Source organism: Hyperolius riggenbachi, chromosome 3 (genome assembly GCF_040937935.1).
Source record: "Hyperolius riggenbachi isolate aHypRig1 chromosome 3, aHypRig1.pri, whole genome shotgun sequence".
Classification (NCBI taxonomy): domain Eukaryota; kingdom Metazoa; phylum Chordata; class Amphibia; order Anura; family Hyperoliidae; genus Hyperolius; species Hyperolius riggenbachi.
Window position 1 is genome coordinate 197962767 of NC_090648.1, and position 22239 is coordinate 197985005.

The 22239-nt window shown below is 46.3% G+C and overlaps 1 protein-coding gene across 1 annotated transcript in view; it reads left to right on the plus strand.

Moving 5' to 3' along the window:
• LOC137562258 (uncharacterized) overlaps nucleotides 1-22239 on the plus strand; it is a 91584-nt gene that overhangs the window by 39576 nt on the left and 29769 nt on the right. Inside the window, exons 3-5 of the mRNA XM_068273590.1 lie at nucleotides 8936-9310; nucleotides 16696-16782; nucleotides 16946-16970. Of these exons, the coding sequence (XP_068129691.1) occupies nucleotides 8936-9310; nucleotides 16696-16782; nucleotides 16946-16970 (487 nt within the window). The remainder of the gene's footprint in view (nucleotides 1-8935; nucleotides 9311-16695; nucleotides 16783-16945; nucleotides 16971-22239) is intronic.

Below are 22239 nucleotides of genomic sequence, written 5' to 3' on the forward strand. Positions count from 1 at the left end.
TAAACCAACGCAGCCAAAAAGTTGCATACAAAGGCGGTTATACGCCTGAACCAGCGTGAACTGCAAAGAACCGCTTACCTCTATATGCCCAAAAAATGCATCACAGGATTGGAGTGGAACCACACAGGTCACGCAATACAGGCATGAATGGAACATAAAGACAATAATTAAAAATAATACCAAAGAGGAAGGTAGGCATTAATACATTGCATTTCATACATGATCACATTGAAATAAAAGATCTCATTGAGAACCGAATGAGTAATAAAACCCACAAATATATTAATACCAGTCATCACTGATCCTTATAATACAGTAATCCTTCACACAATATAATAAAAAAAAAACAAAAAAAACGTACAGCTGTAACCACAATTGAAGGGGCAGAGAAAGGGGAGCAATAGAAAGGTATCACTTCGCATGGGAGATATGAATAGAAAGACCCATTCTCAATCCTGCAATGCTCATATACCAAGGCTGATATTAGGAAGAAAATAGATCTGCGGGTAAAGGCCCAAAGAAAAAAGCAAAAACCCACAAAAACAACCCACATTAATAAACCAAAGTTTCTTAAATATAACCCTTAATCAGGGTATTTGGGGTGGAATTATTGACAAGTAGAGATGTTGCGAACCTCCGATTTTCAGTTCGCGAACCGTCGCGGAAAGTTCGGTTCGCGTAAAAGTTCGCGAACCGCAATAGACTTCAATGAGGAGGTGAACTTTGAAAAATAGAAAAAATTATGCTGGCTACAAAAGTGATGGAAAAGATGTTTCAAGGGGTCTAACACCTGGAGGGGGGCATGGCGGAGTGGGATACATGCCCAAAGTCCCGGGGAAAAATCTGGATTTGACGCAAAGCAGCGTTTTAAGGGCAGAAACCACATTGAATGCTAAATTGCAGGCCTAAAGTGCTTTCAAACATCTTGCATGTGTATACATCAATCAGGGAGTGTAATTAGAGTTCTGCTTCACACTGACACACCAAACTCACTGTGTAACGCACCGCAAACAGCTGTTTGCGTAGTGACGGCCATGCTGGACTGGTGCGCACCATGGCCAGAGTGTAGGCCGTGGTGTTTTTCAAGCCCATATGGTCGCCGGACTGTGGTAGCTCAATGATAGAACAACAGTGACTGTCCAGCTGATCAAATTTGGTCTGACCACAATAAAGCAACGACCTTATTATCTTTTGTGTGCCACCCCCACCCGAGACACTCAAATAGCCAGCGGTCATTGCTTCATTGTGATACGCAAGCCCCTTCACCGCGGCAAGGTAATGATCACGAAGGGGGATGGGCACATGTACATGCCTTTTGTATTTTTGTTGCAGCCGCCCGCAGTGCAGCCAGAAAAATTAGCCAGGCATGTACACGCACCAGAAAAATTAGTGTAGCGGCCGCTGCTAGCAGCGGCCTTACAAATTCAGGAATCTGTCTAGAGTCCTGGACCCTGTTGGTGGTGGCGGAGAAGGCAAGCGGCCTGCAGGCAGAGATGCTGTGTGTGGGGACTGACTTAGTCTTCGGTCGTGCAGTAGCCCTCCGTGATCCATTCCTCATTCATTTTGATAAAGGTCAGGAACTGAACACTGTCATGACTTAGCCGACTTCTCTTCTCAGTAACTATGCCTCCAGCTGCACTGAAGGTCCTTTCTGACAGGACGCTTGCGGCAGGGCAAGAGAGAAGTTGTATGGCAAATTGGGACAGCTGTGGCCACAGGTCAAGCCTGCGCAACCAGTAGTCCAAGGGTTCATTGTCGCTTTTCGCAGTGTCTACATCCACACTCATGGCCAGGTAGTCGGTCCAGGCGTTGGTGGAGGGTGGATCCGGAAGGACTATGGCGAGGAGTTGGACTAAAGAACGTCCGCATGTCCGACATCACCCTGAGATCGCTGGAGCATCCTGTCCTTGCCTGCGTGGACTTGGGAGGAGGAGGGTTACTGCCAGTGGTACCTTGATTGCGTTGTTCAGCCACATCACCCTTAAACGCATTGTAAAGCATCATCGACAGCTTGTTCTTCAAGTGCTGCATCCTTTCCGCCTTGTGTTGAGTTTGTAACAGGTCTGCCACTTTGTGCCTGTACCGAGGGTCTAGTAGCGTTGCCACCCAGTACAGGTCATTCGCCTTGAGTTTTTTGATACGGGGGTCCCTCAACAGGCTGGACAACATGAAAGAGGACATCTGCACAAAGCTGGATGCAGACGTACTCTCCATCTCCTCTTGCTCTTCCTCAGTGACGGGATGCAACTCCTCTTCCTCCCCCCAGCCACGAACAATACCACGGGAACGTGGAGCAACAGAAGCCCCCTGTGACGGCTGCCGCGGTTGTTCTTCTTTCGCCGCCTCTTCCTCCTCCACAGAAACACCTTCCTCATCATCACCATCATCAGAGTCTGACTCCTCTCCTTCCCCACACGACTCCTCTTCTTCCTCCTCCTCCTCCTGCCCCCTCTGTGCTGCCGCAGGTGTTGTGGAAACATCGGGTTCGGGTGTAAATGGCTCCCACGACTCCTGCTGCTGTAACTCTTCTCGTTCACGCTCCTCCACAGCTGTATCCACCACTCTACGCACGGCGCGCTCCAGGAAGTAGGCGTAGGGGATCAAGTCGCTGATGGTGCCCTCATCGCGACTCACCAGTTTGGTCACCTCCTCAAAGGGCTCCATGACCCTGCATGCATTTCGCATCAGTGTCCAGTTGTTGGGCCACAACATCCCCATCCTCCCAGATTGTGTCCTTGTACTGTAATGATACAGGTACTGGGTGACGGCTTTCTCCTGGTCTAGCAGGTGAGAGAACATCAGCAGTGTGGAATTCCAGCGAGTCGGGCTATCGCAAATTAGGAGTTGTTTCTACGCTGAATGTCCACAAAACGTGCCATGGCCTTGTAAGAGCGCCTGAAATGCCCACACAACTTCCTGGCCTTCTTCAGGACGTCCTCTAAGCCTGGGTACTTGGACACAAATCCTTGCACGACCAGATTCAGCACATGTGCCATGCAGGGTATGTGTGTCAGCTTTCCCAAATTCAACGCAGCAATGAGATTGCTGCCGTTGTCACACACCACGTTGCCGATCTCAAGCTTGTGCGGGGTCAGCCATTGCTCCACCTGTTTGTTAAGAGCAGCCAGGAGAGCTGCTCCAGTGTGACTCTCCGCTTTCAGGCAAGACATGTCTAACACTGCGTGACACCGTCGTACCTGGCATGCAGCATAGGCCCTGGGGTGCTGGGGCTGTGTAGCTGGAGAGGAGATCGCGGCACCAGCCAAGGAGGAGGAGGATGACGACAGCGAAGCGGTGGTAGCAGGTGGAGAGGAGGTGGCTGGAGGCCTGCCTGCAAGCCGTGGAGGTGTGACAAGTCGGTCCGCTGCGCAGCCACGTACTCCCTGCTTGCTGCCATCGGTCACCAGGTTGACCCAAAGGGCTGTGTATGTAATGTAGTGGCCCTGCCCGTGCTTGGCAGACCAGGCATCCATGGTCAGGTGGACCCTTGACCTAACGCTGTGTGCCAGAGATGACACCACGTGCCTCTCAACTGCATGGTACAGTTTGGGTATGGCCTTTTGTGAAAAATAATTGCGGCCTGGTATCTTCCACTGCGGTGTACCAATGGCCACAAACTTACGGAAAGCCTCCGACTCCACCAGCTTGTATGGTAATAGCTGGCGAGCTAATAGTTCCGCCACGCCAGCTGTCAGACGCCGGGCAAGAGGGTGACTGGCAGACATTTTGCTTCTTACGCTCAAATACTTCCTTCACGGACAGCTGGGTACTGCTGTGGGCAGAGGAGAAGGAACCGCTGAAGGGAAGAGGCGGTGTGGAGGAGGGTGGCTGTGAAGGTGCAAAGGAGAAAGTGGATGAAGACGATGCACCTGAAGGAGGAAGAGGAGAAGGAGGGTGGCTTGTCTTTTGAGGGGTGCTGCTTTTCCTCAGGTGTTCTTGCCATAGCTGTTTGTGCCTTCTCTCCAGGTGCCTTCGTAAGGCACTTGTCCCTACGTGTCGTTTGGCCTTTCCACGGCTCAATTTTTGCTGGCAGAGACAACAGATGGCTTTGCTCCGATCTGAAACACACACGTGAAAAAATTTCCAAACCGCTGAGCCCCCCTGAGGTGATGGCGCTACGGTGGCATCAGCAGCTGACGTTGAAGGGCATGTTGGCTGGCTGGCCATAGCTGGCGATACATGGCGCCGGACACTGCCCCCAGCTGTTTCTGAGGACGAGCTCCCTCTGCTTCTATCATGGAGTAGTCTCCTCCTACTCCTCTCTGACTCCTCCTCTGAATTGTCCCCCTGGTCATCTCCTCTACCGGGAACATATGTGGTATCCGTATAATCGTCATCATAATCCTCCTGGCCAGCTTCGCTTTCCTCAGACACCTCCTCAACTGCACCAACTTCAGGTGGTTCATCATCCCCCTCCTCACACATTACGTCCATACTATCGCCACCTAACTCAGACGTATGAGGTGGTGTACCTGCGCCTTCTTCTTGTTGCAGTAGTGGGTGTGAATCAGTGATTTCACCACCACCACCAAATAACTCCTGCGAAGTGTCAAATGCAGCGGATGTGGTGCTTGTTGTAACGCTGGTGGCTGCGGAAGATGAGGTGTTCTTGTGACGGATTGCGGAGAAGCCGCCGCGCGTTCTGGTAGTGAGGCGGCGGAATCCGCGCACAGAGCGGCGGTTTCCCCACAGTAACATGCTTCTATTTTGTCTGGACCTAGTAGTGCACACAGATGGAGAGCTACGCCGCAAGACAGGCTCTTTATGCCAATAGGAGAAGGGTCAGCTGATCGAGGCGGTCAGCTGATCCCAGCTCAGCAGGTGATTGGTTGATGGTGAGCTGGGCGGCGCTGTGGAGCGCTTTACTATATATATCTCTTGCTGTTCAGTTGCTGGTTGTCTAGCGTTGCGAATACCTATGTGTTAGCACTCAGACCTTAGTCAGATCCTTCAGTGTGGTGGAACCAGGAGGACCTGGGAATCCACACTTAGCCAGTTCACTGTATTATTATCTGTGTTATTCTCTAGCATAGTTCCAGGGTGTAGAGACCACGGACCTCACACCCCAGACTAGGAATATTGTATATCATCTGTGTTATTCCTTAGACCAGTTCCAGGGTGTAGAGACCACGGACCTCACACTCCAGACTAGGAATTGTATATCATCTGTGTTATTCCTTTAACCAGTTCCAGGGTGTAGAGACCACGGACCTCACACCCCAGACTAGGAATATTGTATATCATCTGTGTTATTCCTTAGACCAGTTCCAGGGTGTGAGACCACGGACCTCACACTCAAGACTAGGCATTATTGGATATCTGTTTATGAATTGTATCTCTCCTAAGTTCTCTTCTGTTTTCTGATTCGGTACCTTCGCACATCTGATCTACTGATGCCTACCCTGCCTGTCCCTGGTTACCGAATCTGTCTCCTGTCTCTGTACTTTATCTGCCTGTGTGTTGCCGACCCGGCCTGCCCGACCCTTCTGGAGGTCACCCAACCTTTGGGTGGTCAGTCCTCCTGCAGGGGTCCCCTGCTCCTCAGAGGGGGGCCCTGCTGCAAGACCAGTCGGGGACTCTCCCTCCTGGAGCCCTTGACTGCAGTAGAGTCTTCTCTACTAATTGGACCACCTGCTACCCCGGTGGTTCAATTCCTACTGTTACACCAAACACTTACACGCTTCAGGTGTCTAGAGGTTAGTACTATATCTGTATTATTGGTGATTCTGCAGATCATCCATAATCAGGTATAGATCTGTATTCTTGGTGATAAGATGCAGATCACTAATAATTAGATTCTCTCTGGTAGCTGACACCTATCGTTACAGTTCTGTGTTAAATAGTCAAGCATGTCCTGATCTTGGGAAGTGATGGCACATGCCTTCTTCTGAGCACTGTATTTTGGGACAGGTCCGCACGAAATCACAGCAACACCACCTCGCACAGACCTGCCGGTGCCTGGTGGCCTTCGTCTGGGTCTGCCTCTACCTCTTCCTCTACCTGGTTTGTCCATTTTGTCCATCTCGGGGGGGATGCTAGGTATATGCAGTGAGGTGGGTTCACTCAACACAACAGGTAGTTAGATGCAGTGAGCTGGGTTCACTGAACAATAAAGGTACTTAGATGCAGTGAGTTGGGTTCACTCAACACAACAGGTCGTTGGATGCAGTGAGCTGGGTTCATTGAACAATAAAGGTACTTAGATGCAGTGAGGTGTGTTCACTCAACACAACAGGTAGTTGGATGCAGTGAGCTGGGTTCACTGAACAATAAAGGTACTTAGATGCAGTGAGCTGGGTTCACTCAACACAACAGGTAGTAAGATGCAGTGAGCTGGGTTCACTGAACAATAAAGGTACTTAGATGCAATGAGCTGGGTTCACTGAACAATAAAGGTACTTAGATGCAGTGAGCTGGGTTCACTGAACACAACAGGTAGTAAGATGCAGTGAACTGGGTTCACTGAACAATAAAGGTACTTAGATGCAGTGAGCTGGGTTCACTGAACAATAAAGGTACTTAGAGGCAGTGAGCTGGGTTCACTGAACACAACAGGTAGTAAGATGCAGTGAGCTGGGTTCACTGAACAGTAAAGGTACTTAGATGCAGTGAGGTGGGTTCACTCAACACAACAGGTAGTTAGATGCAGTGAGCTGGGTTCACTGAACAGTAAAGGTACTTAGATGCAGTGAGGTGGGTTCACTCAACACAACAGGTAGTTGGATGCAGTGAGCTGGGTTCACTGAACAATAAAGGTACTTAGATGCAGTGAGCTTGGTTCACTGAACACAACAGGTAGTAAGATGCAGTAAGCTGGGTTCGCTGAACAATAAAGGTACTTAGATGCAGTGAGCTGGGTTCACTTAACAATAAAGGTACTTAGATGCAGTGAGGTGGGTTCACTGCACACAACAGGTAGTAAGATGCAGTGAGCTGGGTTCACTGAACAGTAAAGGTACTTAGATGCAGTGAGGTGGGTTCACTCAACACAACAGGTAGTTGGATGCAGTGAGCTGGATTCACTGAAAAGAAAGGTACTTAGATGCAGTGAGCTGGCTTCACTCAACACAACAGGTAGTTGGATGTAGTGAGCTGGGTTCTCTGAACAATAAAGGTACTTAGATGCAGTGAGCTGGGTTCACTGAACACAACCGGTAGTAAGATGCAGTGAGCTGGGTTCTCTGAATAGTAAAGGTACTTAGATGCAGTGAGGTGGGTTCACTCAACACAACAGGTAGTTGGATGCAGTGAGCTGGGTTCACTGAACAATAAAGGTACTTAGATGCAGTGAGCTGGGTTCACTCAACACAACAGGTAGTAAGATGCAGTGAGCTGGGTTCACTGAACAGTAAAGGTACTTAGATGCAGTGAGGTGGGTTCACTCAACACAACAGGTAGTTAGATGCAGTGAGCTGGGTTCACTCAACACAAAGCTAGGTATATGCATGCAGTGATGAGGTGGGTTAAGTAAACACAACAGGTACTGGGTATATGCAGTACTGGGCAGTACAATGTGCAGCTCCCTGTCACACACACAGGTAGTCACTGAATGTGCTGGGCTGCTGGCAGTGGCACACACACTATCAATTAGCAAGGCTGTGCATGCAACAAAAGTGTCAGTTTGACACACAGAAAAAAAAAGAAGTACAGGATGAGCTCTGAAAAGAGCTATTGAGGGGTGCTATAAAAGCAATAACAATCAGCCAGGAGCAAGCTAAGCAGCCAAGAACCTAACTAATCTGTCCCTAGAAGAACAAGTCTGCAGCAGCTGTCCCTAGTCTGTCTCTACTCTCTAGCAGGCACACGAGTGAGGCTAATGGCCGCCGCAGCCTGCCTTATATAAGGGGGGTGGGGCTCCAGGGCTTAGTGTAGCCTGAATGGCTACAATGTGCCTGCTGACTGTGATGCAGAGGGTCAAAGTTGACCCTCATAGTGCATTATGGGGCAAATCGAACTTCCGCAAAAGTTCGCCTGGTGCAGGCGAACGCGAACCCCAAAGTTCGCCTGGAACCGTTCGCAGGCGAACCGTTCGCGACATCTCTATTGACAAGCGCTCCTCCTGGATTTACTGTTCATATTTATATTTATGTTATATATTACTTGGTTTCTATCTGGAAGTTGCACCGTCTGATGTATGGGATACAATTCGGCTTAGCAAGAAATCAAGCTATTTGTGTGCATCAAGCTATTTCTTCAGTTTACTACCAAAAGATAATGTTATCGCCTCTTCGGATGCGGGTCATAAGCTGAAGGAGCATTCCACTGCGGAACAAAGTGCTGTGTTTAACTGTTTGAATGCTATTCTGCCACATTTTTTTTGTTCTGGTAGTAGGTTTAAGGCTGTAAATAATCCTTTAGAGCAAAAAAGAAATGCTGAGTTTCAGACCACTTTAAAGCCAAGTTTCTTGCAAAATTGTTGCAGACAGCAAATCAGCAGCTACTTTATTTATTTAACTTTGTTCCAAGATGCATGCTATTTGCAACAAAAATTGCAACAAACCTGTCAAGTTACCATCTCATGAATCATCTCTAATGCTGAATCACATTTTGTTTGGACCCCAAGTTTTCCAGAATGCTATCAGATCAAGCATCTGGGAGATGCTTATTTATCCATTTCTGGGAGAGGGAAAAACAAGCCAAATCCATGGGGGCCTTATTTCACAACTTTCACTAATTAAAAGATCTTGATGCCAGATATCACAGAAAATCTTTTGAGGTCTGGTGGGATTTCATACCTATATGGGCCACAGCAGTTTTGCAACACAAGGGGGGACCTTCACAAAATGGGCATGTGGTTTTAATGCTTTGGCTCCAGACATGTAAGGAGCCATTGGATGGCTTAGCTAAAATATTACTATTTACCACAATTACATTTTTAATATAATGCTGTTTTTGTGTTCTAAAAAACTAAAATTTGTCACATCTTTGCTTACAGATACACTTCAAAAATATCCAGCAACTACTACAGAGAATCAAAAGGTTACATTGTCTTGTCATGTTACATTAAAACATTCATATGTGTTGCTTTGGATAGCTAAGTATACTAATGGATCTACTCAGTGTTTATCTTCAGCGGAAATAGAACAAGAATCTTATCATCACAACATTTCATCCAATGAGCTGTGCCGTCCTCAAGAGAGAATTTTTTCAAGATTTAAGCAATCTGATCAACAATATAATCTGGACATAGAAAACATTACATACTCTGACTATGGGGAATACTTATGTATCATATATTTTTATGACAATGGTAACCATAGATGGAGACATGTAAATACGACATTGCTGGGAATTAAAACGCCTGCTGCTGGTATGTTAACTTTTTACCATGAATTATCATACTCATTGGTTATTTATGACAATAAATATAGTGACATCCAGTACTTTGCATTTAAATAATTTTAAATGCCATGGAAATAACCTGTGACGGCGTGTCAAACAGTGGTTCAGCCCCAGCTTTCCAATTTGAATTTTTTTTTGTAAACTCACGTTCTGAATACTTTGAAGAAAAAAATGGAAAATTCATACACAAAGGCATTGAGTTAGGGCCTGTCTATACTGGGGGCTATTCTTAGTGATTCCCCGCATGCAAATTTGGACAGGGAATTGCAGCCTATCTGAATTTGTGTGCTGTCAACATAATTTTTTCGCATCTTGCATGTGAGGCGCCATGCCTCGCATGCAAGATGCGAAAAAATTAGAGAGATTTGGAGATATTTTAATTCAAGTGCCGGCATGCATCTCCAAGATGCACACTAGTGCAAATGAAAATGGGCCCTCAAATTTTGGTTGAGTTGCAGGACTGCCCAGAGTCTCAGGGTCAACAGGTGATATGTGGCCGTTAAAGTTTTTTTTTTTTTTTACCCCAATGATTTAGCTTTATTAGCAAACAGCAGCAAAGGTGGTTTCATGACAAATGTTTTTTTTTCAGGATATCTTAGGATGGGACTGCTTTCATTAAGCTATAATTAATAATTATTCATACCCCTGGCAAATTTTGACTTAAAGTTACTTTTATTCAACCGGCAAGTAATTTTTTTTATGGGAAATGATATCGGTGTCTCCCAAAAGATAATAAGACGATGTACAAGAGGAATTATTGTGTACAAAAAAATTCTCAGCTTTTATTTACATTTGAGCAAAAAGTGTCCAGTCCAAAATTATTCATACACTTCTCAATAATCAATAGAAAAGCCTTAATTAACTATTACAGCAATCAAACGCTTCCTATAATTGCAGACCAGCATTTTGCATGTCTCCATGGGTATTTTTGCCCATTTATCTTTAGCAATGAGCTCAAAATCTTTCAGACTGGAGGGTCTTCTTGCCAGAGGCGCCTCTAGGCACCAGCTGATAAGCCAACTGCCTGGAGCGGCAGATTTATTTGGGGGCGCTTCCAGGGGAAAAAAAGTTTTTTTCCTGTCCGTAGAGACTGAAAACTGAGGGTGCGGAGATAAAAAGTTCTAATGAAAGCATCTGCTGCTCAGCCTCTCATAAGGAGTCTACAAAACTTTTGTCTACAACACTTTGTATGACATTCCCTAATTAGTTGTTATCTCGGGATCTAGAGTGTGTCTGTTCATTCCTGTCCCGCCCCTCCTTATGACTGTGAAAACAAATCAGAAGAGGAGGATTGTGTCTTTCTGGGAAGCAGAACAGACTGGCCAGGGGCAGAGGGGAGAGATTTTCCTCCAGGCTGCTGGTACAGTGCCTGGTGCTTTGAGGTTTTTCTTGTATAAGGCAATGTGAAGCACTAGGCTGACTGAGGAGGCTTGCCTTATACAGAGTCCAAAGAAAAAAACTCTGTCTGCTCTCTCACCATTGTAAAGTCTGCATGTGGACAGCTTGATAAGGTATTACACAGGGTGAAAAGTTTTCGACTGTCCCTAGACTCCAAGAGGGCTGCTGCAGTCTTGTGTGAGAGATTGGCAGGGGAGGAGTCAAATAACAGGCAGGTAGCCTCTGTGTGGTATGGGACTGCAATACTATCTAAGCTCTCTGCTCCATCTTAGTATCTCTCCACTTCTCTTCTCTCCCTTATTAAAGAGACACTGTACCAAAAATTACAACGTTTTTCTACCATCCTACAAGTTCCTAAAGCTGTTCTAATGTGCTCTGCCTTACTGCAGCACTTTCTACTAGCACTGTCTCTGTAATAAATCAATGTATATTTCCCCTGTCAGACTTGTCGGCCTGTGTCTGGAAGGCTGCCAACTCTTCCGTGCTGGTCTGTTTATGCACAGTCTCCAGGCCCCTCTATGCACACTCCAGTGTGTGTTTTATTTACATAAGGCAGCAGCATCTCTGCTATCTTATCAGTGATAGAAGAGAGCTGGATAAAAATCCTCCTCTGTTAAGCTGTGAAAGTAGCTGGCTGACACATACTGAGGAATTACAAACACAGGCACAGGCAGAGCTTTCTGCAGGAAGCCTGTCACTTCAGTGCATGAGAGAAGCAGGGGACAGAAGGTAAACACACACATGATCTTTTGAGATTCAAAAGGAAAGCTGTATACAGACTGCTTGTGTATGGATGTATTTTCTATGTGTGGACATACTGTACATCAATCTACTTCCTGTTTTGGTGGCCATTTTGTTTGTTTAAAAACAAAATTTTTAAAACTGTTTTTGACTACTTTTAATGCGGCGGGGAGCGGTGGATTTGTGACAGAGGGTAATAGGAGATGTCCCCTAACACAATGGTATGTTTACTTTTGTGCGATTTTAACAATACAAATTCTCTTTAACCTTCGTTTCCCCCTTACCCTAGTGCTGGCTGTCTACTAGTCGTACAGGAAAGCTAAATAAAAGTTATTTTCTCCCCTCTCTCTGGAAAGTGTAATGGTTAAGGGCTTTGCCTCTGGCACCGGCAATTTGGGTTCAAACATCAGCAAACCTCAACTATTCCTGCTGAGTAAGCCAACACCTATTCCTGCTTAGTAAGCCAGCACCTATTCAGTAGGAGACCTTGGGCAAGACTCCCTAACCTTGCTACTGCCTATAGAGTGCGTCCTAGTGGCTGCAGCTCCTTAGTCCACCAGGAGAAAAATGCAATATAAATGTTCCTTGTCATTCTCTACTTTGACCCCCACCACCTCTTACCCTCACAATTTAATCCCCCCGATCTTGTTATTAGCAACCCTAGCCTATAGCTGTCAATACATGCATTCATTTTTACTGACAGATTCTTTCACTAGGATTGAATCTGGTAATTACCAACATCCCAGATCGATTATACTTTCGATCAATGAATCCGTTACAAAAATGTATCAAAATTACGATCAAACAGTACATTTTTCATTTGGACACAGTGGTATAGAGGCGGTAGATCGGCGGCTCGTATTATTGCACTGAACTACTACTGTAATACGATTATTTTCTGGTGAAATGCTGCAGCATTGTGATTATTTTAATGGGGGGGGGGCGGCTCAGATTTCCTCACCTGGAGTGACAAAATGGCCAGAGGCGCCCCTGCTTTTTGCCATCACTCTGATCTTTAGCTCCCTCCACAGATTCTCAATTGGATTCAAGTCAGGGCTCTGACTGGGCCACTCCATAACGTTAATATTGTCTGCTAACCATTTCTTCACCACTTTTGCTGTGTATTTTGGGTCATTGTCATGCTGAAATGTCCTTTGGTGGCCAAGGCCAAGTTTCTCTGCAGACTACCTGATGTTGTTGTTGAGAATCCTCATGTATTACTCTTTTTTCATGGTGCTGTTTACTTTACTGTGATTAGGGTCCCTGGTCTATTGGCTGAAAAAACAACCCCAAAGCATCAGGTCCCTACCACAATGTTTGACAGTGGGGATGGTGTTCTTTGGGTTAAAGGCTTCTCCTTTTTTTACGCCATATGAAGGAAACATTATTGTGACCAAACCATTCAATTTTTATTTCACAGGAGACAAGCAGCCTGATTCACAAAGCGGTGATAACTCAGTTATCACGCCTAAAAGACTTTAGGCGTGATAACCTTTGCACCACCTAGTTATCACCAATTTGTGCTGCTCTTCGCGCGAAGCTCCCGCGCGCAACCGCGCACGCACGTGCGCAAAGTCCCATAGGGCTTAATGGACGCTGCGCGCGAAGCGGGGGCGTTGCGTGCGCGTGTGTGCTGTTGCGCGCAAAACTTTGAAACACTTGAGTTTGCACAACGGGGTAGAGAAAGCATGGCCAGACTGAGCCAACTGGCCCCCAACTGGCTGAATTATCGGGAGCCGTAGTGGATGATCCAGGAAGTGGAAGAGGATGGCAAGGGGCCGATCAGCTTGAAGGGGGCTGGTAGAAGGTATTTGAGTTTCTTCTTATCATGCCTAAACTGAGTTTAGGCGTGATAAAGAGCTTTTCACTCGTGTGCAAACACTTTGCACCGCTTTGTGAATCAGGCCCATGAAGTTTTCTTCTTTGTCCAGATGAGCATTTGCAAAGGCCAAGCGAGCTTTTGTGTGCCTTATCTGGAGAAGTAGTGTCCTCCTTGTTCTGCATCAGTGGAACCCAGCAGTGTGCAGTATTCGTTGGATTGTTTGCCTTGAGACATTGCCACCAGCAGAGCCCAGATTCACCAGGATGGCCTTGGTGGTGATCCTTGGATTCTTTATCACCTCTCTCACTATCCTCCTGGCCAGCACAGGTGTCACTTTTGGCTTCCGACTACATCGTCTGAGATTTTCCACAGTGCAGAACATCTTGTATATTTTTAATAATACTTTGCATTGTAGCCACTGGAACTGGAAAACATTTAGAAATGGTCTTGTAGCCCTTTCCTGACTTGTGAGCAGCCACAATGCGCAGACGCAGGTCCTCACTGAGCTCCTTTGTCTTAGCCATGACTGTCCACAAACCAACTGGAGAGAGATGCTGTTTTTCACCTGTTGAATTGATTAAAACAGCTTTTTTAAGGTAATTAGGATGCTTTAGAACAGCTTGGACTATTTGGAATGGTATATAACTTTGGATTTTCCCACAGACTGTGACAGTTTGTGAAGGGTATGAACAATTTTGGACTGGACACTTTTTTTCTCAAATTTAAATAAAAACTGAGAAATGTTTTTTTTCCACAATAATGCCTTTTGTACATCGTCTTGTTATTGTGAGAAAACGCGGAAAAGCCGCCGCGCGTTCTGACAGCAAGGCGGCTGATTCCGCGTCCAACGCGGCGGTTTGCGCGCAGCAGCGTGCCTCTGGTGTGGCTGAGTCTGTTAGTTCACACAGGTTTAGGAATAGGCGCGCGCTGAGAGGCAGAACTTTTATGACGGCCAAGAGGGGACCAGCTGACCAGGCTGTTCAGCTGACGCCAGAGCAAGTTTTTATTGGTCCATCACTTAGAGGTGGCGCCAGAGAGCGCTACACTATATATAGTTGCTGCTGGCCAGTCACAAGTTGTCTACCGTTGCGAACACTACGTGGAAGCACTCAGACCTTAGTCAGATCCTGCAGTGTGTTTGAACCAGGTGGACCTGGGAATTCACACTGAGCCAGATTACTTGTATTGTATTCTATTTATGCTTAGACCAAGTTCCAGGGTGTAGAGACCACGGACCTCACACCCAGACTAGGGAACCTGTGTTATCAACCTGTTTATGCTTAGACCAGTTCCAGGGTGTAGAGACCACGGACCTCAAACCCAGACTAGGGAACTTGTGTTACCATTCTGTTATACATCAGACTAGTTCCAGGGTGTACAGACCAAGGACCTCACACCCAGACTAGGCATTGTTTGATATCTGTTATGACTTATTGCTTTCCTGACTACTCCTCTGATCTCTGATTCGGTACCTCGCATATCTGATACTCTGTTGCCAAACCCTGCTAGCCTTGGATACCGAATCAGCCTTCTGTCTATGTACCTTATCTGACCGTGAGTTGCCGACCTGGCTTGCCCGACCTCGAGAGCTATCTCTACTATTAAGAGATAGTCTCCAGATCACTCAGTGACATTTACCTTGATTGTCCTTCTTCCAGCCTGACTCCGCCCCTTGGGGAGCCTCAGGCTACTGGTAGGTTTCCTTTTCTCTAGAGCAGTATTGCCCATACTGTCTCTAATTTCCTGTGCTATATTCAAAGTCCTACCGTTACACCAAACACTCACATTATCCAGGTGTCCAGAGGTTAGCAATATATCTGTATTATCTGTGATTCTGCAGATCATCAATAATCAGGTATATATCTGTATTCTTGGTGATACTGCAGATCACCAATAATCAGATTCTCTCTGCGTGCTGACACCGATCGTTACAGTTATATTGTGGTAGACACCTATGGCATTTCCCATCAAAAAAATTACTTGCTGGCTTAATAAAAGTAACTTTAAGTCAAAATTTACCAGGAGTATGAATAAGTACGGGCAGCACTGTGTATATATACAGTGTGTGTGTGTGTGTGTATATATATATATATATATATATATATATATATATATATATATATATATATATCTCACAATGTAAAGATAGTGTATCGTTACATTGTTCCTTTATCTGGTTGAAAAAGCATTATGGGTCAGTGTTAAATTGCACAAAAACAGCTTAAATTCAAAATTGAATTCAGAAAATGTAGGTATAATTTGAGTAAGGGCCTATTCACACATATCAAAATGAATTCTGGATGCAATTTCCAGCATACACAAATCTGTGGTTTGCGTTTTTTTTTGGGGGGGGGGGGGGGGTATTTGTTAGGGTGTGTGTTTTTGCTGGGTTTTTTTGTGTGTGTTTGTATGCAAATTTTCAGTGCATTCCAATGACGTTGACTTCCATGGAAATGTTTCTGATTAGCTTCAAAACCGCATGAACATTTTTACACGAAACAATGTTTCTGTGTTGCCATTGACCCGCATTAAAGAAAACCTGAACTGAAAATTAAAAGTCAAAATAAGCATACACAAGTCATACTTACCTTCCATGTAGTCTACTCCTCAGTGTCTTTCTCCTGTCCCGCGTCCTGTTTGTTCACTGTGATCAAGGGAATTTTCCGTCCTCCATTTTGAAAATGGCCATTACCCATAACAGCTTTCTGGTCAGCACACAGTTAAACTGTAACATCGCCCACTTGAGCCATAGGGAAACATGGACATTACCTGGTACATCAGTTTTCCTCTCAGCTATAACTGACAGCAAGTGATATTTTACTGACAGCAACTGATATATTTCTGATCTGACAAAATATTGTCAGAACTGTAAGGGATTATTGTCAGAAGAAAATGGTGAGCTTCTGAGAGGAACTGATGGCAAGGTAACTATGTAATGTTCATTTGAAGTTACCTCATGTGTTTATTTTAAATATTTTTACTTAGTACAGGTTCTCTTGAAATGTGAATCACACATCCCATAATTTTTGTTTTAAATGCAGAAAAATTGCAAAATGCAAAACACAGAAAAAAACAGGCAACATGTAATGACATTTGAAATGCATTAGATGTGTGAATTTGCAAAAAAAAAAAAAAAATGCACGCAAACTTAAATAAGTGTGAATGGCCCCTTAGACTTTAATATAAATCTCACTAGTGGTGAAAAAGTGTCTTTTATAAACATGGCATTAAAAAAATCAATTTACAGTGACTATTAATTGTTTGGTGGTAAACAAAAGTTTTCTAATTTGACTGTAATAGTTTGACTCAATCATGATGGCAGGACATATTTTTTCATCAAAATCCAGAAGATCATTCTTCTTAAGCCAAGCTTTACATTATTTTATTTTTAGGTTATATTTCTTATATAAATGCTGCAAGGGTTGGAGGCATTTCTGCACTTGTGGCCATTTTAATTCTGGTGGTTTTGAAGACTAAAGGTAAGTGTAACTTTGTATAATGCTCCAGTTTACCCTCTTTGTTTTCCCTTGTTAGTAAAGGTGAATTAATTGGGACTGTGCAATTACTCATGCAGTTTGGATATTTCATGCAGCCTTTCCAAAATTTATTTTGTATTATTCATTTTAACTTTTCTGTCCACAGGATTACAGGGAAAGGTAAATAACAGGTAAAGTACAATTTATATAGTCTTATAAAGAACTATCTTTCATGTTTTATTTAATCTCCCTGGCATTATGATTATTTCTGGATTTTAGGGTCTAAAAGCGTTGCAATTTTTTTTGCAGGCTTTAAGACCCTAAAATCGGGAGAAAATCATGCTGCTAGATTGCTTGCAGCAGCCCCTGCACTTACTCACCTTTCTGGGAGCCAGCGCTACAGTTATACCTCCGTCCTCCGGGTGGCGCTGTAACCCTGTAGTGAGATCACCGTCTGTCATCATGACAACAGACAACGGTCTCACCAGGGGGATGCAGAGCCTCCGTAGACAGGAAGGAGAGTGGCTACCGGCATTTGGATCGCACCGGGGGAGGTGTTATGCTCTGCACAAGCTTCCCTGCGGCTACCATGAACACGCTCAGGGTTACAGCTCCTGGCTGTTTTTTTCACCTCGAGCCTGAGTGGTGGATACCACCAGAGAGAGATTAATATGCAAAAGCAAAATCTTCTGGCACATGAAATCCAATTTATAAGTCCATTCTAGCCTTTACAGATACACCTAATGATGGGAATGTTGTTTACCAGTAGAGATGGCTCGAACCTCTGATTTTGGGTTCGTGAACCTTGAACATGAACTTCCACAAAAGTTCGCGTTCGCACAAACCATGCAAACTGCAATAGACTTCAATGGGCAGGCAAACTTTAAAAACTACAAACACTGTTTCTGGCGACACACGTAATGGAAAAGATGTTTCAAGGGGTCTAACACCTGTAGGGGGGCATGGCGGAGTGGGATACACACCAAAAGTCCCGGGGAAAATTAGAGATTTGACGCACAGCAGAGTTATAATCCCTAACGGGCAGAAATCACATTGCATTCTTAAACTGGAGGCATAAAGTGATTGAAAACATCTTGCGTGTGTATACATGGATCAGCTGGTAGTGTAAGTAGTGTACTGCTTCACACTGACAGACCAAACTCACTGTGTAACGCACCACAAACAGCTGTTTGTGCAGTGATGGCTGTGCTGGACTGGTGCGCACGATGGCGAGAGTGCAGGCGATGGCGGTTTTCAAGCCCATATGGTCGGGCTGAGGTAGCTCAATGACAGAACAACAGTGACTGTCCAGCTAATCAAATTTGGTCTGTCCACAATGAAGCAACGCCCTTATTATTGTGGGTCAGGTGTGCCCCCCAACACACTCATATAGGTCATTGCTTCATTGTGATACGCAAGCCCCTTCACCGCGGCAAGGTAACTATCATGAAGGGGAATTGACACATGTACATGCCTTTTGTTTTGTTGTTGCAGCTGCAGTGCAGCCAGAAAATTTAGGCAGGCAGGTACACGCACCCAAAAAATTATTATAACAGCGGCCTTAAAAATTCAGGAATCCACCTGGAGTCCTGGACCGTGTTGATGGTGCTGGAGAAGGCAGTCACGCGGCCTGCAGGCAGAGATGCTGTGTGGGGACCGACTTAGTCTTGGGGCAGGCAGTAGCCCTCTGGGATCCATACCTCATTCATTTTGATAAAGGTGAAGTACTGAACACTTTTTTGACCTAGGCGACTTCTCTTCTCACTGACAATGCCTCCAGCTGCGCTGAAGGTCCTTTCTGACAGGATGCTTGAGGCAGGGCAAGCCAGAAGTTGGATGGCAAATTGTGACAGCTCTGGCCACAGGTCAAGCTTGTGCACCCAGTAGTCCAGGGGTTCATTGCTTCTCAGAGTGTCTATATCCGCACTTTAGGCCTGGTAGTCGGCCTTGGTGGAGGGTGGATCCGGAAGGGCTAAGGCGAGGTGTTGGACTAAAGAATGTCCACATGTCCGACATCACCATGAGATCGCTAGAGCATCCTGTCCTTGCCTGCGTGGACATGGGAGGAGGAGGAAGATTACTGGTAGTGGCACCTTTATTCCGTTGTGCTGTGACATCACCCTTAAATGCACTGTAAAGCATACTTGCCATCTTGTTGTGCAAGTGCTGCATCCTTTCTGCCTTCTGTTGATTTGGTAACATCTCCGCCACTTTGTGCTTATACCGAAGATCTAGTAGCGTTGCCACCCAGGACAGGTCATTCCCTTTGAGGTTCTTTATATGTGGTCCCTCAGCAGGCTGGACAGCATGAAAGTTTCCATCTGCACAAAGTTGGATGCTGACCTACTAGCCATCTCCTCTTGCTCTTCCTCATTGATGTCAGGTAAGTTCTCATCCTACCCCCAGCCACGAACAATACCACGGGAAAGGTGAGCAGCACAAACCCTTTGTGACGTCTGCTGCTGTTGTTCTTCCGCCTCCTCCTCAAAAAAACCACCTTCCTCATCTGACTCCTCTTCCCCAGACGACTCATCCTCCTCCTTCTCCTCCTCCTCCCTACTCTGTGCTGCCGCAGGTGTTGATAACAAATCTGGTTGTGGTCGTGATGGTTCCCACAGCTCTTCCTCCTCTTCCTGTTCAAGCTGCTCTACAGCTTGATCCACCACTCTATGCACAGCATGCTCCAGGAAGAAAGCATATGGGATCAAGTCGCTGATGTCGCCTTCATTGCGACTCACCAGGTTTGTCACCTCCTCAAACGGACGCAGAGCTTGCTCTAGCACCGTAGCTGTACAGATACTCGTTGATGGCTTTCTCCTGTTGTAGCAGGCGGTCAAACATGAGGCGTGTTGAATTCCAGCTAGTCGGGCTACCGCAAATCGAGTGCCTCACGGGCAAGTTGTTTCTCTGCTCAATATCGGCCAAGAGCGCTATGGCTGTGTAGGAATGCCAGAAATGCCCACACACCTTCCTGGACTGCTTCAGGGCCTCCTGTAAGCCTGGGTACTTACACACAAATCTTTGGATTATTAGATTCAGCACATGTGCTATGCAGGGTACATGTGTCAACTTTCCCAAACTCAAAGCTGAAATGAGATTGCTGCCGTTGTCCCACACCATGTTGCCGATCTCCAGTTGGTGCGGGGTCAGCCACTGATCCACCTGTTTGTTTAGAGCAGCCAGGAGAGCTGCTCCAGTGTGACTCTCGGCTTTGAGGCAAGACATGTCCAAGATGGCATGACACCGTCGTACCTGGCATGCAGCATAGGCCCTGGGGAGTAGCACTGCCACTCAGCCGAGGCGGATGACAGCGAAGAGGATGTAGCAGGAGGAGAAGGAGAGGAGGTGGCAGCATGCCTGCCTGCAAGCCGTGGAGATGTCATAACTAGGTCCGCTGCACAGCCATGTACTCCCTGCTTCCCAGCGGTCACCAGGTTGACCCAATGTGCTGTATAAGTGATGTACCTGCCCTGACCATGCTTTGCAGACCAGGCATCCGTGGTCAGATGGACCCTTGACCCAAAGCTGTGTGCCAGAGATGACACCACTTATACCTCCGTCCTCCGGGTGGCGCTGTAACCCTGTAGTGAGATTGCCGTCTGTCGTCATGACAACAGACAACGGTCTCACCAGGGGGATGCAGAGCCTCCGTAGACAGGAAGGAGAGTGGCTACCGGCATTTGGATCGCACCGGGGGAGGTGTTATGCTCTGCACAAGCTTCCCTGCGGCTACCATGAACACGCTCAGGGTTACAGCTCCTGGCTGTTTTTTTCACCTCGAGCCTGAGTGGTGGATACCACCAGAGAGAGATTAATATGCAAAAGCAAAATCTTCTGGCACATGAAATCCAATTTATAAGTCCATTCTAGCCTTTACAGATACACCTAATGATGGGAATGTTGTTTACCAGTAGAGATGGCTCGAACCTCCGATTTTGGGTTCGCGATCCTTGAACGTAAACTTCCACAAAAGTTCGCGTTCGCACAAACCATGCAAACTGCAATAGACTTCAATGGGCAGGCAAACTTTAAAAACTACAAACACTGTTTCTGGCGACACACGTAATGGAAAAGATGTTTCAAGGGGTCTAACACCTGTAGGGGGGCATGGCGGAGTGGGATACACACCAAAAGTCCCGGGGAAAATTAGAGATTTGACGCGCAGAAGAGTTATAATCCCTAACAGGCAGAAATCACATTGCATTCTTAAACTGGAGGTATAAAGTGATTGAAAACATCTTGCGTGTGTATACATGGATCAGCTGGTAGTGTAAGTAGTGTACTGGTTCACACTGACAGACCAAACTCACTGTGTAACGCACCACAAACAGCTGTTTGTGCAGTGATGGCTGTGCTGGACTGGTGCGCACGATGCCGAGAGTGCAGGCGATGGCGGTTTTCAAGCCCATATGGTCTTTCAACATCACAGTACAGTTTGGGTATTGTCTTTTTTGAGAAATAATTGTGGCCTGGTATCTTCCACTGCGGTGTCCCAATCGCCACAAATTTTTGGAAGGCCTCAGAGTCCACCAGCTGGTATGGTAACAGCTGGCGAGCTAACAGTTCCGCCAAGCCAGCTGTCAGCGGGCAAAGGGGTGACTGGCAGACATTGGCTTCTTCCGCTCAAAGATTTCCTTAACAGACACCTGGCTGCTGTGGGCAGGGGAGCAGGAACCACTCAAGGTGAGAGGCAGAGTGGTGGAGGGTGGCTGTGAAGGTGCAAGGTATAAAGCGGCTGAAGATGCTGCACCTGAAGGAGGAAGAGGAGGCGAAGGGTGGCTTTGCTTTTGTGTGCTGCTTTTCCTCAGGTGGACATCCCATTGCAGTTTGTGCTTTTTTCATCATGTGCCTTTGTAAGGCAGTTCTCCCTATGCGGGTCTTGGTCTTTCTACAACTCAATTTTTGGTGGCAGAGAGTACAGATGGCATCGCTCTCATCTGAGGCAGATACACACAAAAAATTTCCACACCACTGAGCCCTGGGGTGATGGCATTGTGGTGGTGGTAGCGCCAGCAGCTGACCTTGAAGGGCATGTTGGCTGGCTGTCCATAAGTGGCGATACATGCAGCCGGACACTGCCACGAGCTGTTTCTGACGACGAGCTCCCCCTGCTTCTTTCAGCAACCCGCCTCCCCCTACTCCTCTCTGACTCCCCCTCTGAACTGTCCCCGTTCATCTGGTCTATTGGGAACCCACGTGACATCCATGGCAGTATCATCATCATCATCATCATCATCATCACCCCCATCTTTGCTTGTATCAGACACCTCAAAAACTGCACCAACAGTAGGTACTTCATCATCCTCACACCTTACGTCCATACTGACGCCTAGCAACCAGGTCCTGACAATCTTGGGAGTTGATGGCACGTGCCTTCTGAACACTGTACTTTGGTCAAGGGCCACATAAAATAGTGTCAGCACGACCTCGAACAGACCTGCCGGGTATACACTGACTGCT